General features: G+C 47.6%; 1 protein-coding gene across 1 annotated transcript in view; it reads right to left on the bottom strand.

Annotated features, from left to right (window-relative positions):
• KIF7 (kinesin family member 7) overlaps positions 1-18,548 on the bottom strand; it is a 383,648-nt gene that overhangs the window by 302,191 nt on the left and 62,909 nt on the right. The window contains exons 4-5 of the mRNA XM_069222691.1: positions 6,975-7,521; positions 5,786-5,911 (exon numbers count right to left, since the gene is read on the bottom strand). Of these exons, the coding sequence (XP_069078792.1) occupies positions 5,786-5,911; positions 6,975-7,521 (673 nt within the window). The remainder of the gene's footprint in view (positions 1-5,785; positions 5,912-6,974; positions 7,522-18,548) is intronic.

Genomic DNA, 18,548 nt, shown 5'->3' with positions numbered 1-18,548 from the left:
CTGCCTTCTTTCCCAATTCTTGGGGAGAAATTGGACCTAGGTCTACCAGATACTGATGCAACTTTTCATTGAAGCAGTTACTTAAAATGTGTTCTTTCATAAACAAATTATAAAGCCCAACATAGTCATGCACTTCATTTCCAGTTACCCAACCATCCAGTGTTTTCACTGAGTAGTCTACAAAATCAACCCAGGTCTGGCTCGAGGATTTTTGAGCCCCCCTGAATCTAATTCTATACTCCTCAGTGGAGAATCCAAAGCCCTCAATCAGGGTTCCCTTCATGAGGTCATAAGATTCTGCATCTTTTCCAGAGAGTGTGAGGAGTCTATCACTACACTTTCCAGTGAACATTTCCCAAAGGAGAGCACCCCAGTGAGATCTGTTTACTTTTCTGGTTACACAAGCCCTCTCAAAAGCTGTGAACCATTTGGTGATGTCATCACCATCTTCATATTTAGTCACAATCCCTTTAGGGATTTTTAACATGTCAGGAGAATCTCTGACCCTAGTTATGTTGCTGCCACCATTGATGGGTCCTAGGCCCATCTCTGGTCTTTCCCTTTCTATGGCTAGGATCTGTCTTTCCAAAGCCAATCTTTTGGCCATCCTGGCTAACTGGATGTCCTCTTCACTGGAGTTATCCTCAGTGATTTCAGAGAGGTTGGTCCCTCCTGTGAGGGAGCCAGCATCTCTGACTATTATGTTTGGAGTCAGGGCTTGAGAGGCCCTGTTCTCCCTAAATAGGACTGGTAGGGGGGAATTTTCCTCCAAGTCACTATCTTCATCCTCTGTGTTGCCATCCTCAGAGGGGTTGGCCTTTTCAAACTCTGCCAATAACTCCTGGAGCTGTAGTTTGTAAGGTCTGGGGCCCATTGTTATTTTCTTTATTTTACAGAGTGACCTTAGCTCCCTCATCTTAAGATGGAGGTAAGGTGTGGTGTCGAGTTCCACCACATTCACATCTGTACTAGACATTATGCTTCTAAAAGTTGGAATACTTTTTAAGAATCTAAAAACTAGTTCTAGAATCTAATTCAAACTTTTACCAAACTTTTAAACACTAAAAGAAATGCTAACAGGGTCTAACACAAGGCCCTAGCAGGACTTTTAAAAATTTTAAGAAAAATTTCAAATTGCAAAAATCAATTTCTAATGACAATTTTTGGAATTTGTCGTGTGATCAGGTATTGGCTGAGTAGTCCAGCGAATGCAAAGTCTTGTATCCCACCGCTGCCACCAATGTAGGAAGTTGGCTCTGTACGCACTATTTCAAAGTAAGGAATAGTATGCACAGAGTCCAAGGGTTCCCCTTAGAGGTAAGATAGTGGCAAAAAGAGATAATACTAATGCTCTATTTTGTGGTAGTGTGGTCGAGCAGTAGGCTTATCCAAGGAGTAGTGTTAAGCATTTGTTGTACATACACACAGGCAATAAATGAGGAACACACACTCAGAGACAAATCCAGCCAATAGGTTTTGTTATAGAAAAATATATTTTCTTAGTTTATTTTAAGAACCACAGGTTCAAATTCTACATGTAATATCTCATTTGAAAGGTATTGCAGGTAAGTACTTTAGGAACTTTGAATAATTACAGTAGCATATATACTTTTCACATAAAACACAAATAGCTGTTTTAAAAGTGGACACAGTGCAATTTTCACAGCTCCTGGGGGAGGTAAAGTATTGTTAGTTTTAACAGGTAAGTAAGTCACTTACAGGTTTCAGTTTTGGGTCCAAGGTAGCCCACCGTTGGGGGTTCAGAGCAACCCCAAAGTTATCACACCAGCAGCTCAGGGCCGGTCAGGTGCAAAGGTCAAAGAGGTGCCCAAAACACATAGGCTTCAATGGAAAGAAGGGGGTGCCCCGGTTCCAGTCTGCCAGCAGGTAAGTACCAGCGTCTTCGGAGGGCAGACCAGGGGGGTTTTGTAGGGCACCGGGGGGGACACAAGTCCACACAAAAAGTACACCCTCAGCAGCGAGGGGGCGGCCGGGTGCAGTGTGCAAACAAGCGTCGGGTTTGAAATGGTTTTCAATGGGAGACCAAGGGGTCTCTTCAGCGGTGCAGGCAGGCAAGGGGGGGCTCCTCGGGGTAGCCACCACCTGGGCAAGGGAGAGGGCCGCCTGGGGGTCACTCCTGCACAGGAGTTCCGTTCCTTTAGGTGCTGGGGGCTGCGGGTGCACGGTCTTTTCCAGCCGTCGGGAAATGGAGTTCAGGCAGTCGCGGTCAGGGGGAGCCTCGGGATTCCCTCTGCAGGCGTCGCTGTGGGGACTCAGGGGGGACAACTTTGGTTACTCACAGTCTTGGAGTCGCCGGAGGGTCCTCCCTGAGGTGTTGGTTCTCCACCAGTCGAGTCGGGGTCGCCGGGTGCAGTGTTGCAAGTCTCACGCTTCTTGCGGGGAGTTGCAGGGGTCTTTAAATCTGCTCCTTGAAACAAAGTTGCAGTTCTTTTGGAGCAGTGCCGCTGTCCTCGGGAGTTTCTTGTCTTTCTGGAAGCAGGGCAGTCCTCAGAGGATTCAGAGGTCGCTGGTCCCTTGGAAAGCATCGCTGGAGCAGGTTTCTTTTGGAAGGCAGGAGACAGGCCGGTAAGTCTGGGGCCAAAGCAGTTGGTGTCTTCTGTTCTTCCTCTGCAGGGGTTTTTCAGCTCAGCAGTCCTCTTCTTCTTGTAGTTTCAGGAATCTGAAGTTTTAGGTTCAGGGAAGCCCTTAAATACTAAATTTAAGGGCGTGTTTAGGTCTGGGGGGTTAGTAGCCAATGGCTACTAGCCCTGAGGGTGGGTACACCCTCTTTGTGCCTCCTCCCGAGGGGAGGGGGTCACATTCCTATCCCTATTGGGGGAATTCTCCATCTGCAAGATGGAGGATTTCTAAAAGTCAGAGTCACCTCAGCTCAGGACACCTTAGGGGCTGTCCTGACTGGCCAGTGACTCCTCCTTGTTTTTCTCATTATCTCTCCTGGACTTGCCACCAAAAGTGGGGGCTGGGTCCAGGAGGCGGGCATCTCCACTAGCTGGAGTGCCCTGGGGCATTGTAACACGAAGCTTGAGCCTTTGAAGCTCACTGCTAGGTGTTAAAGTTCCTGCAGGGGGGAGGTGTGAAGCACCTCCACCCAGAGAAGGCTTTGTTTCTGTCCCCAGAGAGCACAAAGGCCCTCACCACATGGGGTCAGAAACTCGTCTCTCAGCAGCAGGCTGGCACAGACCAGTCAGTCCTGCACTGAACAATTGGGTAAAATACAGGGGGCATCACTAAGATGCCCTCTGTGTGCATTTTTTTATAAATCCAACACTGGCATCAGTGTGGGTTTATTATTCTGAGAAGTTTGATACTAAACTTCCCAGTATTCAGTGTAGCCATTATGGAGCTGTGGAGTTCGTTTTTGACAGACTCCCAGACCATATACTCTTATGGCTACCCTGCACTTACAATGTCTAAGGTTTTGCTTAGACACTGTAGGGGCATAGTGCTCATGCACCTATGCCCTCACCTGTGGTATAGTGCACCCTGCCTTAGGGCTGTAAGGCCTGTTAGAGGGGTGACTCACCTATGCCATAGGCAGTGTGAGGTTGGCATGGCACCCTGAGGGGAGTGCCATGTCGACTTAGTCATTTTCTCCCCACCAGCACACACAAGCTGGTAAGCAGTGTGTCTGTGCTGAGTGAGGGGTCCCTAGGGTGGCATAAGACATGCTGCAGCCCTTAGAGACCTTCCCTGGCATCAGGGCCCTTGGTACCAGGGGTACCAGTTACAAGGGACTTACCTAGGTGCCAGGGTTGTGCCAATTGTGGAAACAATGGTACATTTTAGGTGAAAGAACACTGGTGATGGGGCCTGGTTAGCAGGGTTCCAGCACACTTCTCAGTCAAGTCAGCATCAGTATCAGGCAAAAAGTGGGGGGTAACTGCAACAGGGAGCCATTTCTTTACAGTGTGAGATGGTCCTTTTGTTGAGTTTTCACTTTATTGCTGTTTGTGTGCTGCATGAAAACTTTACACATTGCTTCTAAGTTAAACATGACTGGTTTTGTGACAAGGTAGCAGAGGGTTAAGCATAGGTTAATTTAGTGACTTTTGTGGTACACCCTGACAGACTATGGTTGTTGCTTGGTAAGGACTCAAACCGACACACTCCTCCAACCAACAACTCAATGTTTAACAGCCACACTTCCAACCAGGTCAAACTCGGTTTCTGTACCTAACCCGTGCTCCATTATAGTCAGCCTTAATTTTCACCTAGTCCCAATCAAGGGCAACCAGATGATGACAGTTGGCGCTTAATGCTTTCAAGTGCTATTTTTATAAAAAAACTCAAACTTCATATCACTGTTTCCCCCTATTGGATTTTTGAGTAAATTGGTTTATTAAATTATTTTCTATTTTTATTAACTGGATTGGGATTTCTATTGATTATTTGACTTTTTAACTGGTTTGGTACTTCTAAATAGTAAGTTAAGCCTGTTGGCCCTATGCCATAGCTAGCAAGCTTTGAGCTCAGGTATAAAATACTGAAGCCTTTGCTGGACCCAACAAGAATAGTGACAGTATTACTTGTGTTGAACTGTCATCCAAGCCAACTAATAATGTATTAAAAATAAGAAATAATAAAAAGAAAGCTACGAGTCATGAAGCATGGCCATTTTGGCTTTTGAACCCCAGTGTGCTAATGCATGTGTGCATACACTCCAATGCACTGCGTATGTATGTGTCATGACATGACAAGAGGAGGTGGAAAGCAATAGTCCGAGCTTGGTGCGTGGGCAACACAAGGAGTGCAGCAACAGGGGTAAGAGACTGAGGCAGCACACAGGAGAGAGATCAAGAAAATGCATCCCCTCCTATGGAGTGCTGAAAGAAAACAGAAAATAAAAGGAAGTACCTGATGTGGAGCCACTGAACAGAAAACCACAAAAAGAGGCAAAAAGCCATTGAATAGGAAGCAAGCAAATCAGACTGAGAAGAAAACTAACCAATGCTAAACAACGGGCTGACCCAATACTGGCACTACATTTTGGTCATGTATAAAAAAGGTCTGACAATAATCAGCGTAGCTGTCTATATGAGAGACCTAAAAATTAAGTTTCTAACATTACACATACATCACACTGAGAACAACTTTATTGCCCCAACACTACACCAATACAACTGCACCCATACAACTAAAAGATCAAATTAACAAGAACATGAGTGTCTACACTGAGTTTAGAATCAAAGAGAACCCATAAGTTCCAGACTTTATTTACAGGTCTCAGTGCTTGACCCAGATTATCTAACCACCAGGATTTAGACATAGGCCTTGATGAACGCATAATGTTAGGACCTCGGCTTTATCAGTATTGAACTGAAGCTCATTTTCCATCATCCAAATCAGGAGAGATTTTTATTCAGTGTTGGATTTCTTCTGAGCAGGTAGAGATCACTGGCTAGGCTAACCTAACCATAATTTGGGTATCAACAGCATACTACATATTGTAAAGCCGAAGTGACAGCAATCAGGGGTTGCACCTAAACGGTAAAGAAAGTAGGGCTGATGAAAAAGCCTTGAGAGACACCATGTTTGACACTGGCTTCTTATATACTCTGGGGCCATCATGACCAGAGACTGAGTCACTTTGTAGAAAAATCTTGAGCCTGGAAGGATATTTCAGAAGGTGAGAAATATGTGGAAGATGTACCTATCAGAACAAGGAAAAAATTAGGATTTTGTTTGATTTAGAGGGCTGGAAAATGAAAAAAAACTGAAGGCCAACTGAATTAGCGAACAATTGTACTGCTTATAAAATACTTACCTGGAGAGTATATTGTTCCATTGCATCTTCAAGGGCTGCCAGAAAGTCCTTATTCTCCTCTTCCAGACGCTGCACTTGCTTTTGTAAATCTACAATGCGTGTGCCCGTATCAGTCTCTTTCCCCTTCTGCAAGTTAATATGAGAAAATTATTACAGCAAACAGAACAGGCATACAAGAACTTTAGAAACTATTTTGAAACATATTTGATGACCCATGAAGTCCTAAACTACTTTGTGGGCAAATCTGCCTGACCGATTTGGAATCTGCAGGTAGCCCATTAAACAACAAAACGTCAAAAAAGTCTATCAGGTGCATCGTAGCACAACAACACCAGATAATCCTACTAGTGGGTCACACTGGGTGCAATTAAATCCACAAACCTGGATAAATTTAGGTAGATCAAACCTGCTGACATTTATCCGGTAAACATGTCTGGTAAATATCAGGACATATAGATTTTGAAGCATAAGCTCCAAAATCTACATGTTACGCCACATTCAAGGGATCTCATAATGTGCTTTTTATTACACCCGATGTATAACATACCCCACAGTATCGTTATCAGGTGCATAACTGTTGCACCTAATACCAGCCCATTCCAAATGAGGGAATGGGTGCTTGGATCCGCCTGCAAACTTCTTTTGACACCCAACATTTTTTTAACCAGACAGGAAAATCATCAACAACCTTGTTATATTTAAGCCCCCCCATAACAAGTTCTGGATTAAGAGAGAACTAAAAAAACAGATGTCTTGGGGGGGAGGAGGTAGAATTGTCACTCGTAAATGAAATCAATCTTAAGACTTCGCTCAGTTGAAGGTCATTGTGGTGTTTAGCCAGTCACAGCATACCTTAAAGTACACTCACTACTCTATGGAATTTCTTCTAAAATAAAACCTTAGGAGAACTCAGAATACCTGCACAAACGACGTGGCAAAAAAATGCAAATTATGTAAATCAATGAAAAATTAATGTGTAAAAGGTTTCTCACTTATCCAGTCTTCTAATAACTTTGCAGCCTGAAAATACGCTGTTCGGTTTGCTCTCAGAAAATACCTTTTTGTCAATAACCTGCAGAATAAATGTCATTGTAAAGTACAAAACTACTTATTTTCCAAAGCTTTTATTGCATTTGAAAAAGAAAACTACACAAATCCCGCTGCAAATCAGCAGGGGCTGGAGCCGTACCTGGCACTTTTGTACCGCCCGGCCATGCTCTTTTAGGCTCTGCTCTTCTGCTGTGGTACTCTCGATTCCACTGTCCAGCCCAGAAGAAGAGGTAATCTCACTCCGCTCCTCTTCTACCGCACAAAGCCACTCCTTCACGTCCAGGGCCTGAGTAGCCGTCAGGTTACCATGGGACTGGAGCTCAGTGAAAAGACGATACGCATCATCCGTGCAGCTTCGATAGTGGGCGCACTCTGCCAGCAGCCGAGACACGTGATCCTCAGAGGAACGCCACCGCGCAGCCTTCGTGGGATCAGTGTGACTAATAATTCGAGTTTCTGACCGCTGTCTTTGCTCCAGGGCACGCCGTAACTGTTTTATTTTGTGTTCCAAGCCCTCCACTCTTTCATGTTCCTTCCGGCAGTTCACAACAGCTTTGTTCTGGATGTTCTGTGCTCTGGTGGCATAGTTCAAAGTATTCAACGTTTCATCAAAGTCGGCAGAAGATGGGCTAATGCACGCAATCATGGCAGTCTTGGCATTCCCACCAAGCGAATCCTTCAGGATCCTATTGGACCAAAAAACACAAGTTTATGGCTGAGACAAAAGTGCATGGTCATCAAAGTGATAATATATCAACAAGAAAAACGCTCTTTTCAAATAGGGCAAAACGACAAATCACTGCAGGACTTATTTACAACAAAATGCAGCCAAAAAGGAAAAAAAAAAGGGGTCTCTTTTCTGCACGATATACAAGTGGCTATATCACTAAAAATACTTACTTTTACAATAGTTATTAACTTTTTCTGTATTATACTGGTCGCAAATGGAGACTGGTTATGTTACCCGGGCCACATGTACGTATATTTGGAATTGTGATTTCCTAATTGTGATTCCATGCGAATCGCAATTAGGAAATAGCAATTCCAAATGCAGAAAACTCCACTGAGTTTCTTCTGCGATTCCCGGTGGGTCGCAAACCTGCCTCATTAATATTAATGAGGTAGATCGCAATTTGCGACCCAATGGGAATCGCAAAAATCACAGGGATGGTGGCCTGTCTGTGATTGCTTTATTTAAAAGCAATCTTTTTTTTTTAAGCGCAGACCGTTTTCTTTAAAGGAAAATAGGCTGCGTTTAAAAAGAAAGAAAATGAAACGTTTCAGTTTCATTTTTGAAAATTGGGACCACTGTCTGCTCTTCAAAAAGTTTCGCATGCATTCACAAAGGAGAAGGGCTCCCCTTCCCCTTTGCGAATGGGTTAGCACCAATTTGAAATTGGTGCTAACTGCGATTGTTTTACGACCGCATTCACGGTCACAAAACAATCATACGTACCATTTAGATTCGGTACTAGGAAGGGACGCCCTGAACACGCCCCTTCCTAATACCGAACCGCAAAACCCAAACTGCGATTTGGTTCAAAGTTACCGAATCGCAGTTTGGGCTTTGTACATCCCAAAAAGCATTTTTCTAGTCGCAAATGGGCCGATTCGCAAAAATGCTTTGTACATGTGGCCCCTGATGATTTATTTCTATACGCCACCGATAGGGCCTCTTGTACGGCCCATTTTCCTATTTTCATGTGGTTACTAAACTGTGGCCTTCCTGAGACATGTTAAGGCAAGTTCTGGGCCGTGAAGGGAAAAGGTATTTTAACCCAAGTCTCAGGGGCATTCCGGTGGAGGTTGATATATCAGGGCACGGTGTCATATTGGCAATGCTGTTTACACTCTCAGCGTCATTTTGTAGGATGTGTGACGTCGGGTGCTCGTGCCTCATCCATGTGAGTGATATTGGATGTAGTCAATAGCTTGCAGTGTGTGCAGCTTTGTTTCTGGAGTGTGACAGAGCTATCACTGGGTGACCTACTGATTGTGTGCTAGTTCAAGAGGATGTGGCACAGCCAGGTGTGGCCACGGTCTGGCACATGCAGGAGCGAATACAATGACAGGCTTGTGAACCGGGGAAGGCAGAACTACAATATGATAAAGGCAAGTGAGAGCATTTTGTTTCCAGTGGTTGGCTTTTGGCTCTGCAGTCGCTGTAGTTTAGGAGCAAAGGGTAGTCACGATGGCTAGCGATCAACAGGGCAAGGGTACAACAGTTAGGCTGGCAAGGTTATCCAGGGGCGATGTGTGCCAGGTGCGCTGGATGAAGGAGTACTTGGGGATCTGGCCTACGTACAAGCACAAGGACGGGGCCTGCCTCAGCAAGTTTTAGTTCAAGTTGGTGTTAAAAATGGCGCTGGCAAAGGCGGGCCTACCGGCAAATGAGTTTGGCACTGGTGAGGCACCACAGCAGCCAAATGGGGTCTCTCAACAGACAGCATCAAAGGAATCGGGCGCTGGCGTTCAGTGGCCTACAAGAGTTATTCGTATATCGCCAGAGGGTGAATCTTAGAGCCTAATCGCTACACACCCCCAAAACAAAAAGATTAAGGGGGCCCAAATCACCCCAAGCTGTCACTGTTCGTTTTTGACAGGCGGATGAAGGTGAACCGTGTGGATGGTGGGCCACTCATTTCTGCGGGGAACGGAACGCTGGTGGAGCAAAAGGGGGCACTCTGAAACCCAGGCCATCCAGCACCATCGTGAGATGGGCAGCTCAATCAGGTATGCACTGGGAGCATCTGCAAGCCAGTCTGGAGAACCTGTGTCAGCAGCACCCAGGGGAGCCTGACTTGTTGATAATTTACCTTGGGGGGAAATGAGCTGGCGCAGCTAGGGAGGTGAGAGCTGCTGGAGATGGTTAGAGGAGGCCTGGTTCGGGCAACCAGGATGGTAGGCAGCGCAAGCCTCATGTGGTCAATGTAAAGAAATGGCTCCCTGTTGCAGTTACCCCCCACTTTTTGCCTGATACTGATGCTGACTTGACTGAGAAGTGTGCTGGGACCCTGCTAACCAGGCCCCAGCACCAGTGTTCTTTCACCTAAAATGTACCATTGTCTCCACAATTGGCACAACCCTGGCACCCAGATAAGTCCCTTGTAACTGGTACCCCTGGTACCAAGGGCCCTGATGCCAGGGAAGGTCTCTAAGGGCTGCAGCATGTCTTATGCCACCCTAGGGACCCCTCACTCAGCACAGACACACTGCTTGCCAGCTTGTGTGTGCTGGTGGGGATAAAATGACTAAGTGGACATGGCACTCCCCTAAGGGTGCCATGCCAGCCTCACACTGCCTGTGGCATAGGTAAGTCACCCCTCTAGCAGGCCTTACAGCCCTAAGCAGGGTGCACTAGACCACAGGTGAGGGCATATGTGCTTTAGCACTATGCCCCTACAGTGTCTAAACAAGACCTTAGACATTGTAAGTGCAGAGTAGCCATAAGAGAATATGGTCTGGGAGTCTGTCAAAAACAAACTCCACAGCTCCATAATGGCTACACTGAATACTGGGAAGTTTAGTATCAAACTTCTCAGAATAATAAACCCACACTGATGCCAGTGTTGGATTTATTAAAAAATGCACACAGAGGGCATCTTAGAGATACCCCCTGTATTTTACCCAATTGTTCAGTGCAGGACTGACTGGTCTGTGCCAGCCTGCTGCTGAGAGACGAGTTTCTGACCCCATGCGGTGAGAGCCTTTGTGCTCTCTGAGGACAGAAACAAAGCCTGCTCTGGGTGGAGGTGCTTCACACCTCCCCCCTGCAGGAACTGTAACACCTAGCCGTGAGCTTCAAAGGCTCAAGCTTCGTGTTACAATGCCCCAGGGCACTCCAGCTAGTGGAGATGCCCGCCCCCTGGACCCAGCCCCCACTTTTGGCGGCAAATCCAGGAGAGATAATGAGAAAAACAAGGAGGAGTCACTGGCCAGTCAGGACAGCCCCTAAGGTGTCCTGAGCTGAGGTGACTCTGACTTTTAGAAATCCTCCATCTTGTAGAAGGAGGATTCCCCCAATAGGAATAGGGAAGTGCCCCCCTCCCCTCAGGGAGGAGGCACAAAGAGGGTGTACCCACCCTAAGGGCTAGTAGCCATTGGCTACTAACCCCCCAGACCTAAACACGCCCTTAAATTTAGTATTTAAGGGCTCCCCTGAACTAAAGAATTTAGATTCCTGCAACTACAAGAAGAAGAGGACTGCTGAGCTGAAAGACCCCTGCAGAACACGAAAAGAAGACCCCAACTGCTTTGGCCCCAGACCTACCGGCCTGTCTCCTGCCTTCTAAAGAAACCTGCTCCAGCGACGCTTTCCCCAGGACCAGCGACCTCTGAATCCTCAGAGGACTGCCCTGCTTCAAGAAAGACAAGGAACTCCCGAGGACAGCGGCACTGCTCCAAAAAGACTGCAACTTTGTTACAGAGGAGCAGATTTAAAGACCCCTGCAAATCCCCGCAAGAAGCGCGAGACTTGCAACACTGCACCCGGCGACCCCGACTCGACTGGTGGAGAACCAACACCTCAGGGAGGACCCTCCGGCGACTCCGAGACCGTGAGTAACCAAAGTTGTCCCCCCTGAGCCCCCACAGCGACGCCTGCAGAGGGAATCCCGAGGCTCCCCCTGACCGCGACTGCCTGACTCTAAAATCCCGACGGCTGGAAAAGACCCTGCACCCGCAGCCCCCAGCACCTGAAGGAACGGAACTTCAGTGCAGGAGTGACCCCCAGGAGGCCCTCTCCCTTGCCTAGGTGGTGGCTACCCCGAGGAGCCCCCCCTTGCCTGCCTGCACCGCTGAAGAGACCCCTTGGTCTCCCATTGACTCCCATTGGAAACTCGACGCTTGTTTGCACACTGCACCCGGCCGCCCCCGCGCTGCTGAGGGTGTACTTTTTGTGCTGACTTGTGTCCCCCCCGGTGCCCTACAAAACCCCCCTGGTCTGCCCTCCGAAGACGCGGGTACTTACCTGCTGGCAGACTGGAACCGGGGCACCCCCTTCTCTCCATTGAAGCCTATGTGTTTTGGGCACCTCTTTGACCTCTGCACCTGACCGGCCCTGAGCTGCTGGTGTGGTAACTTTGGGGTTGCTCTGAACCCCCAACGGTGGGCTACCTTGGACCCAAAACTGAACCCTGTAGGTGGGTTACTTACCTGCAAAACCTAACAATACTTTACCTCCCCCAGGAACTGTAAAAATTGCACTGTGTCCACTTTTAAAACAGTTAAATGTGTTTTATGTGAAAAGTATATATGCTACTGTAAATATTCAAAGTTCCTAAAGTACTTACCTGCAATACCTTTCAAATGAGATATTACATGTAGAATTTGAACCTGTGGTTCTTAAAATAAACTAAGAAAGATATTTTTCTATAACAAAACCTATTGGCTGGATTTGTCTCTGAGTGTGTGTTCCTCATTTATTGCCTGTGTGTATGTACAACAAATGCTTAACACTACTCCTTTGATAAGCCTACTGTTCGACCACACTACCACAAAATAGAGCATTAGTATTATCTCTTTTTGCCACTATCTTACCTCTAAGGGGAACCCTTGGACTCTGTGCATGCTATTCCTTACTTTGAAATAGCACATACAGAGCCAACTTCCTACAGTCAAGAAATTGTGCCTAGACAAACGTGGAGAGGGGCCAGGTCCACCAGCACCCTGGAGAGGTCCAGGAAAAAGCTTAATGTGACGGTGGTAAAAGTCTGCAGGGCAAATGGATGGGAGACCATTAGGCATGGCTTATTCAACTTGAGGCGACTTGAATATTTTGCGCAGGATGGGGTGCTCCTAACTGATGCAGGGCTAGAAGTATTCTGGTCCAACCTTTGGGCAGCCATGGCGATGGCCAGTTGTCAGTGAAAAGAGCCAGCAAGCAGGGGGAGCTGCCCGCGTTCATAAGCCCCCAGGCAGCGTGGTGAAAACGGGAACTTGAACAAGCTCACGGCATTGGGAAGGCCACTGCTGGGTGGCAGACCGGTCCCTTGCCTTGGGATGCCTCACAGCAGGGTAAGGTGGTCAGAGAGGAAAAGGGGTCAGGACATGGCACTCTCAGCCCAGCCCACCAGCCGGTGGAGCACAACAGACTATGCAAGGTGGCGAGTTGGGCCTAAGATTATGAGACAATGCATCACCCCTCCTCTCGGTACAGACAGTAAATTCCAGCTTAAGAATCTATCAACAACAGTAAACGCCGAACCGGCACAGGCACTAAGCTGAGAGTTACCTATAAAATGTAGCTATGGCATTGTCAGCTAGTAACGTCATGGGGTAATGATGGACGGTTCTATGACCAAGGGCCAGTGACACTGATTGATTTAAGCAGGTAAGATGATTTATGACCTATCTACAGTGCTTTATGGCCGATGGTATGATTCATGACCTGTGACAAGATAATGTGTTTCGGTTGGGTTCATTGAGCGGCGGTATTGTAACAAATACAAATAAAGCTGCGGCCAAAAGACTTCCACATACAATATGTTTGACTTTGAATTGCATGTCATGTGAAGTGGGAGTGGCTGCGTGCAAGGTTTATAGGAGCAGAAGGTAGTCACGAGGGATAGCGATGGGATTTGATTGTGCCAGTGCCACATGCAGAACATAGCTACAAGCAATAGTGAAATTATTAAAGTGGTATTCTCAGAGATGCATTGGTACAAGTGTTTGATTGGCTGATCATTCGGAAACACAGTAATTTTCTCAACTTGCTTTGGTTCACTGCAGAATGGGGTTTAGGTATCTCACCGAGTGGCAGGGACAGTGCAGAAAAGTTTTGGAATAGCAAAAAATAATTGCAAGTTGTCTGGCGCTACGGCGGATATCAGTGAGAGTCTAAGGCAAGCGTTACTTACTTTGCAGGCGGCAGGCAGGGCAGATTTGTTGGCTAACAGGACCCTGCAGCCAGCTGGCATCCCTTACGAGGCAAGGCCTAGGCGGTGGGCAGCTTGGTTTGGGGGAGGGGGATGGCAGAAGCGTGATAACCTGCTCCCCACTGTCTGACAAGCAGCAGCACATGGTGGTGTTGGTAGGTATCCAGGGGGTGGGGGAGTGTCTGCGCATGGCACGCCGCCGGCGATTGCGGGCCGATATGCCTTGCTGCGCTGCCATTGGGAGGGGGAAGAGGCAGGGAAAGTCAGGTGGCTCCAGAGGAGTTGCTGTTTCTCAGGTGTGCTGGGAAAAATGAGGCCATGAGGCAGGTGGGGCCCTCTTCTAACTGGACGCAGTGTGGGCACCAGTCCTGGCCCCTGCTCTGGAATCGGCAAGCTGGGGAGAGCACTACACATGGATCCTATGCTTGCTAAGCCACCAGATTCAAGCTAGCCTGGCTTATGAGGGATGATACCCGAAACCGGTCCCAGGATGCTTGTGCTCTGGTCCAGGGAGCACCTAGCCTGGTAGTGAGGGCTGCAGTGTTCCCATGGGGAGCAGGGTCAAGGCTGATATGCATGTTGATGGGTCCAAACTGGAATGACGTGGTGAGCAAAATAACAATGGATTAAACCTAGATCTGTGACTGGGGGTGAATGATTGACAATATTCAGCATTCCGTCCATCATCATTTTGTGTTGCATTTTTGCCTTAAGTGGGAAGGGAATGCCCAGACGTGGATCCTGTGCTCACTACACCGCCAGATTCAAGCTAGCCCGGCTGATGAGGGGTGATATACGGAAACCGGCTCCAAGATGCTTGTTTTCCAGTCCAGGGAGGACCAGGCCTGGCAGACCCGTCTTGACTGTTCCCATGGGGAGCAGAGTCAAGGCTGATTTGCATATGACTGGGTTCAAACTGGAATGGAGTGGCAAGTAAAAAGAACGATGCACTAAACCCCGATATGTGACTGGGGGTAAATGATTGACAATGTTCAGCATTCCGTTCAACATCTTTTTGTCTTGCATTTTCGCCCTAAGTGGGGAAAGCACGGTCTGCGTCTGCCCGGCCAGGGGGCGCTATGAGGGCTGAGCCAGCACACAGAACACTTGAGCGGGTGGGAGTGGAGGCTCCTCGTAAAAAGGTCAGAGAGTGGGGTGCCGCCTCTTGGCCACACAAGGTTGGTGCGTCAGTGATGATCCCGGGGGCGGGGCTTGTGAGGCAGAGGGCCTGCCACTGGACTGGTCTAGTCCACGGAGGCAGGCCCTGATTGAAGTGCAGGTGGAACAGAGAGGCCTTTGTGCTTGTCAGCGCCTTGCTCCAGTAGGTGGTGAGCCCATTAGGGGTGGGGCACATTTGTTTAATGCTGAAGCATTTGCTCCCTCGCAGGAGGCACAGTGTGGCTGGGATTCACGGACACTGGAGAATGGTTCTGTTAGTGTAGGGGAGCACTCTATGTTGCAGTTAGGGGAAGGGGAGGCATGCAAAGGCTTATGAGACCAGGGACGGTCAGGTCCCCAGACAGCTGTGGCAGCAAGACAGGGCCCCCCATTTCCTAGGGCGTGAGCTGTGGTATGGATATGGTAGTACACAAATGTCCCTCTAGGGGAAGTAGGAACCTAGACTTCCACGGCAATGGTTTGGACTACACCTTCAACAGACAGGGTAGAATATCAGATAATTTTATTATTACAAACAATCCTCATTAAAACACTTGCATACTTTGTTTCACTAAATCACTTGCACTGCGCCATATGACCATTAAGAGCACCCACGTTTAAGCTTTATTGTTCTTTGGACAATATCGGTAATGTCAGGCTTTCTAACGAGGATTTTTTGTAATAATAACTTATTGAAGATGTAGTCCAAATCACTGACACGGAAGCCTAGGTACATTCTTTCCTCTACAGGACCATTTGTGTACTACTATTTCCCTTACCCCAGTCATAGGGTCTCTGGGTAGGCCCTTATAATTTATATTGTGGTATGGATATGGACAGAGGAATTTCAGGATGCGGGGTGGGTGCAAGGAAGTGGATCTACTAGTGTAGTCTGTCAGGCGAGCCAGGCTCAGCTTAGTGCCAGCCAGGTGGTGCTGGTGGGGTCTTTTGGGCCCGCTCTGGCACAATGCTGGACTATACTTCTGATCGGCAAGGACCAGGATCTCCCTCTGCCTTGCCTGAGCCGAATTTCTATCAGGACCTTTACTACGAGCAATTTGGAGATGGTGGTGTTGGTGAAGTGCCTGTTATGAGTGGAAGTCATGGTGGTGCTAATGAGGATGCCATTATGGAGTATGACTGGATGAAGAGGAAGAAGGGGAATTTGTAGAGGATGAGGTGTGTGGGAGGATATTTGGTGGTTAGCTCTTTATGATCGAAGTCATGGACACAATGCATCTAACCAGAGTGGGAAGGGTTGCTGTATTGTAGCAGCTAGTACTGGGTTAGGCGACAGTACGGACAGTGTCCATTCAAACGGAGGCGAGACTGGCTTCAAGACGGACAGCTTTGGTGCGGGCCCGCCCCTTGAGGCCAGGTAAGAAGCCTTGACCAACGGGTGTTGAAGGGAGTGTTGAGGTGAGGGTACAGGTTGCGGGGGGGGGGGGGGGGAGTTGTTCAGGGCAAGTCTGGTCTTTCTTTAGTGAAGGGTAAGTATGTGCAGGATCGGGGCACAGGTATGGAGGCTGTGGGGGAGACTGATAAAGGTAAAGAAGAGGACGAGTGTGACAGCACAGGAGAAGGTGCAGGGCTCTGGTGTACAGGTGGATGATGAAGGGGCAGGTAATAAGGATGAGAATAAAGAGGTAAAACAAAAGAAGCTCCCATATACAGGGATTACCGAGCCACTGGGGACCCACTTGATGATAGCTACAAAAGAGCAAATTTGGAAGGGGGAGAAAAAATAAATCTTTAAGCTTCTGCATAGGGAGATCAGGGCGAAGGAGGTATCTGAGGAATAAGAATATGTGCTGTCTCGTAGCCTAAAGTACCTGTGAATATTGAGAACTAGACATTGACCTTCCTTATTTATTTAAGTGTTTCTTTTGAGAAGTATCCTGAACTGTGCAAGGCACTGTTCAAGTATCTGGATGTTGTGTGGAAGGCTCAGGTGACATTTGACGGCTAGGCCTGGGTGAGATATGACAAGGAGGATGCAGATGGAATTTGGGGTTAATTGGATAACGAGTTTTTCTTGCAGATGATTATCCTGGAGGGACTGGACCCCATGACATACACAGCAAGTGGTTTGCTGGTGATATACAAGCACACTTGAGGGTGTCCCACCCAGGCAGGTGTGGGTGCAGCAGAAAGGAAAAGGGGGAAGCAGTGGAACTTGTAATCAGGGCTAATGTTCATGGGGATATTGTAAATAAAAGCACAAATGCTCCAAATGCGTCAGAAAACACATGCTCACACAGTGTGGGCAACAAGGGTGAGTTTGGGCCAGACGGGAGGTCCAAGAGGACAGTGGCAAGGTGCCAGTATGTGGGTTAGGGGTAGAGGGGACAAAATCCAATAGGCAAGGGAGCTTATGCCAGTTAAGATGAAGAGGTTGAGATACAAGCTTAGTTTGTTGGGGCCGGACAGTGAGAGGGATTTGTTGTTGCATGGTTTTGAATCTGGTTTTGTTTGTGTTATGAGGGACCCAGGGTGTAGGGGTAGGCAGACACTTGCAATCAGTGAAGGGGCATGAGGAGTTGTTGTGGTCAAAAGTCCTATCTAATTTAGCCAAAGGGTTCCTGCAATTCTGTCTCAAGAATCAAGTCTCTGTGACAGCAGGATACCTCCCGGGAATGTCCAAAAAAGTGGAGTATTGGCACTCGAAACATCTGCAGGATGTGAGCCGCAGGAAAATGAAGTTGGAAGTAGTCGATCAAATCTCAACTGAATAGGGCCCCTACGTGACTGATCTCTTGGCCTCAAGACTTGATCAGGAACTTCAGCTGGAAACTGCCTCTGAGCAAAATTGGAAAAAGGCTCAATGCTAGGCTTTGCTGCCAACTGCAATGATAATGAGGCTATCGGCCCAAGTAAGGAAGCAGCAATCAGACCTAATGCTGGACCAGCAACAGGGTGAAATGCTGTTTGACTAAGTCACCTGAAACATCATGACCCTCAGGTGCCTGTATAACCTCTCAGGTGATTAGTTGCGCTATATAAATTCACTTGATTGACTTATTGATTGATCGATCGATACTGGTGGTGACCTCGATTTGGAGAACTCAAGCAAGTTCCAGTAGAACTAAAAACTTTATTTCGATTCTCCAATTCCTCTACCTCCCCTCCCCATTTCTCCCAGATTTACTCCTGGATCCATCGGGGAGCCCTCATTACCTGACAGTATAAGGCACACTTCATCTTTTGGCATGGAGAGCTACAGGAAAAGATAGCGAATACCTCGACTTTCCTGCCAAGCTCAGTCACTCTTATCCAAAGCTTGGGTCGATGGAATGATTAGGCAGTACAGGTCGGCTTGGTCAAGATGGTCGGGTTAGTGTCTGTGGAGGGTCTTGGTTCCCATGGGGTCAGACAGATCCTGATTATTCTGGCAAACATAGCTGAGAAGGGGATGGCATACAGTTCAGTGGATACCCTATATTTGGCTATTTTGGTGAGGCACTCCCCTATCAAAGGTCTCCCTGTCGGCCAGCACCCAGGGGAAGGAAGCAGCTGAGAGGTATTCATCTATCTTTCCCCTCGAAACAGATATTCCTCCTTTTGGGAAGTAAATAGGGTTTTCAATTTTATCCTGTCTTGACAAAATAAAAAATATCTCTCCAGGAAAAAAATTAAGAATCGCCTGCCAAGCTGGAGAGTCTCAGGCGTCAGAGCTCTGG

This window comes from Pleurodeles waltl, chromosome 3_1 (genome assembly GCF_031143425.1).
Source record: "Pleurodeles waltl isolate 20211129_DDA chromosome 3_1, aPleWal1.hap1.20221129, whole genome shotgun sequence".
Taxonomy (NCBI): Eukaryota; Metazoa; Chordata; class Amphibia; order Caudata; family Salamandridae; genus Pleurodeles; species Pleurodeles waltl.
The sequence above is the reverse complement of the archived record's forward strand: the minus strand, read 5'-3'. Positions and strand labels throughout refer to the sequence as shown.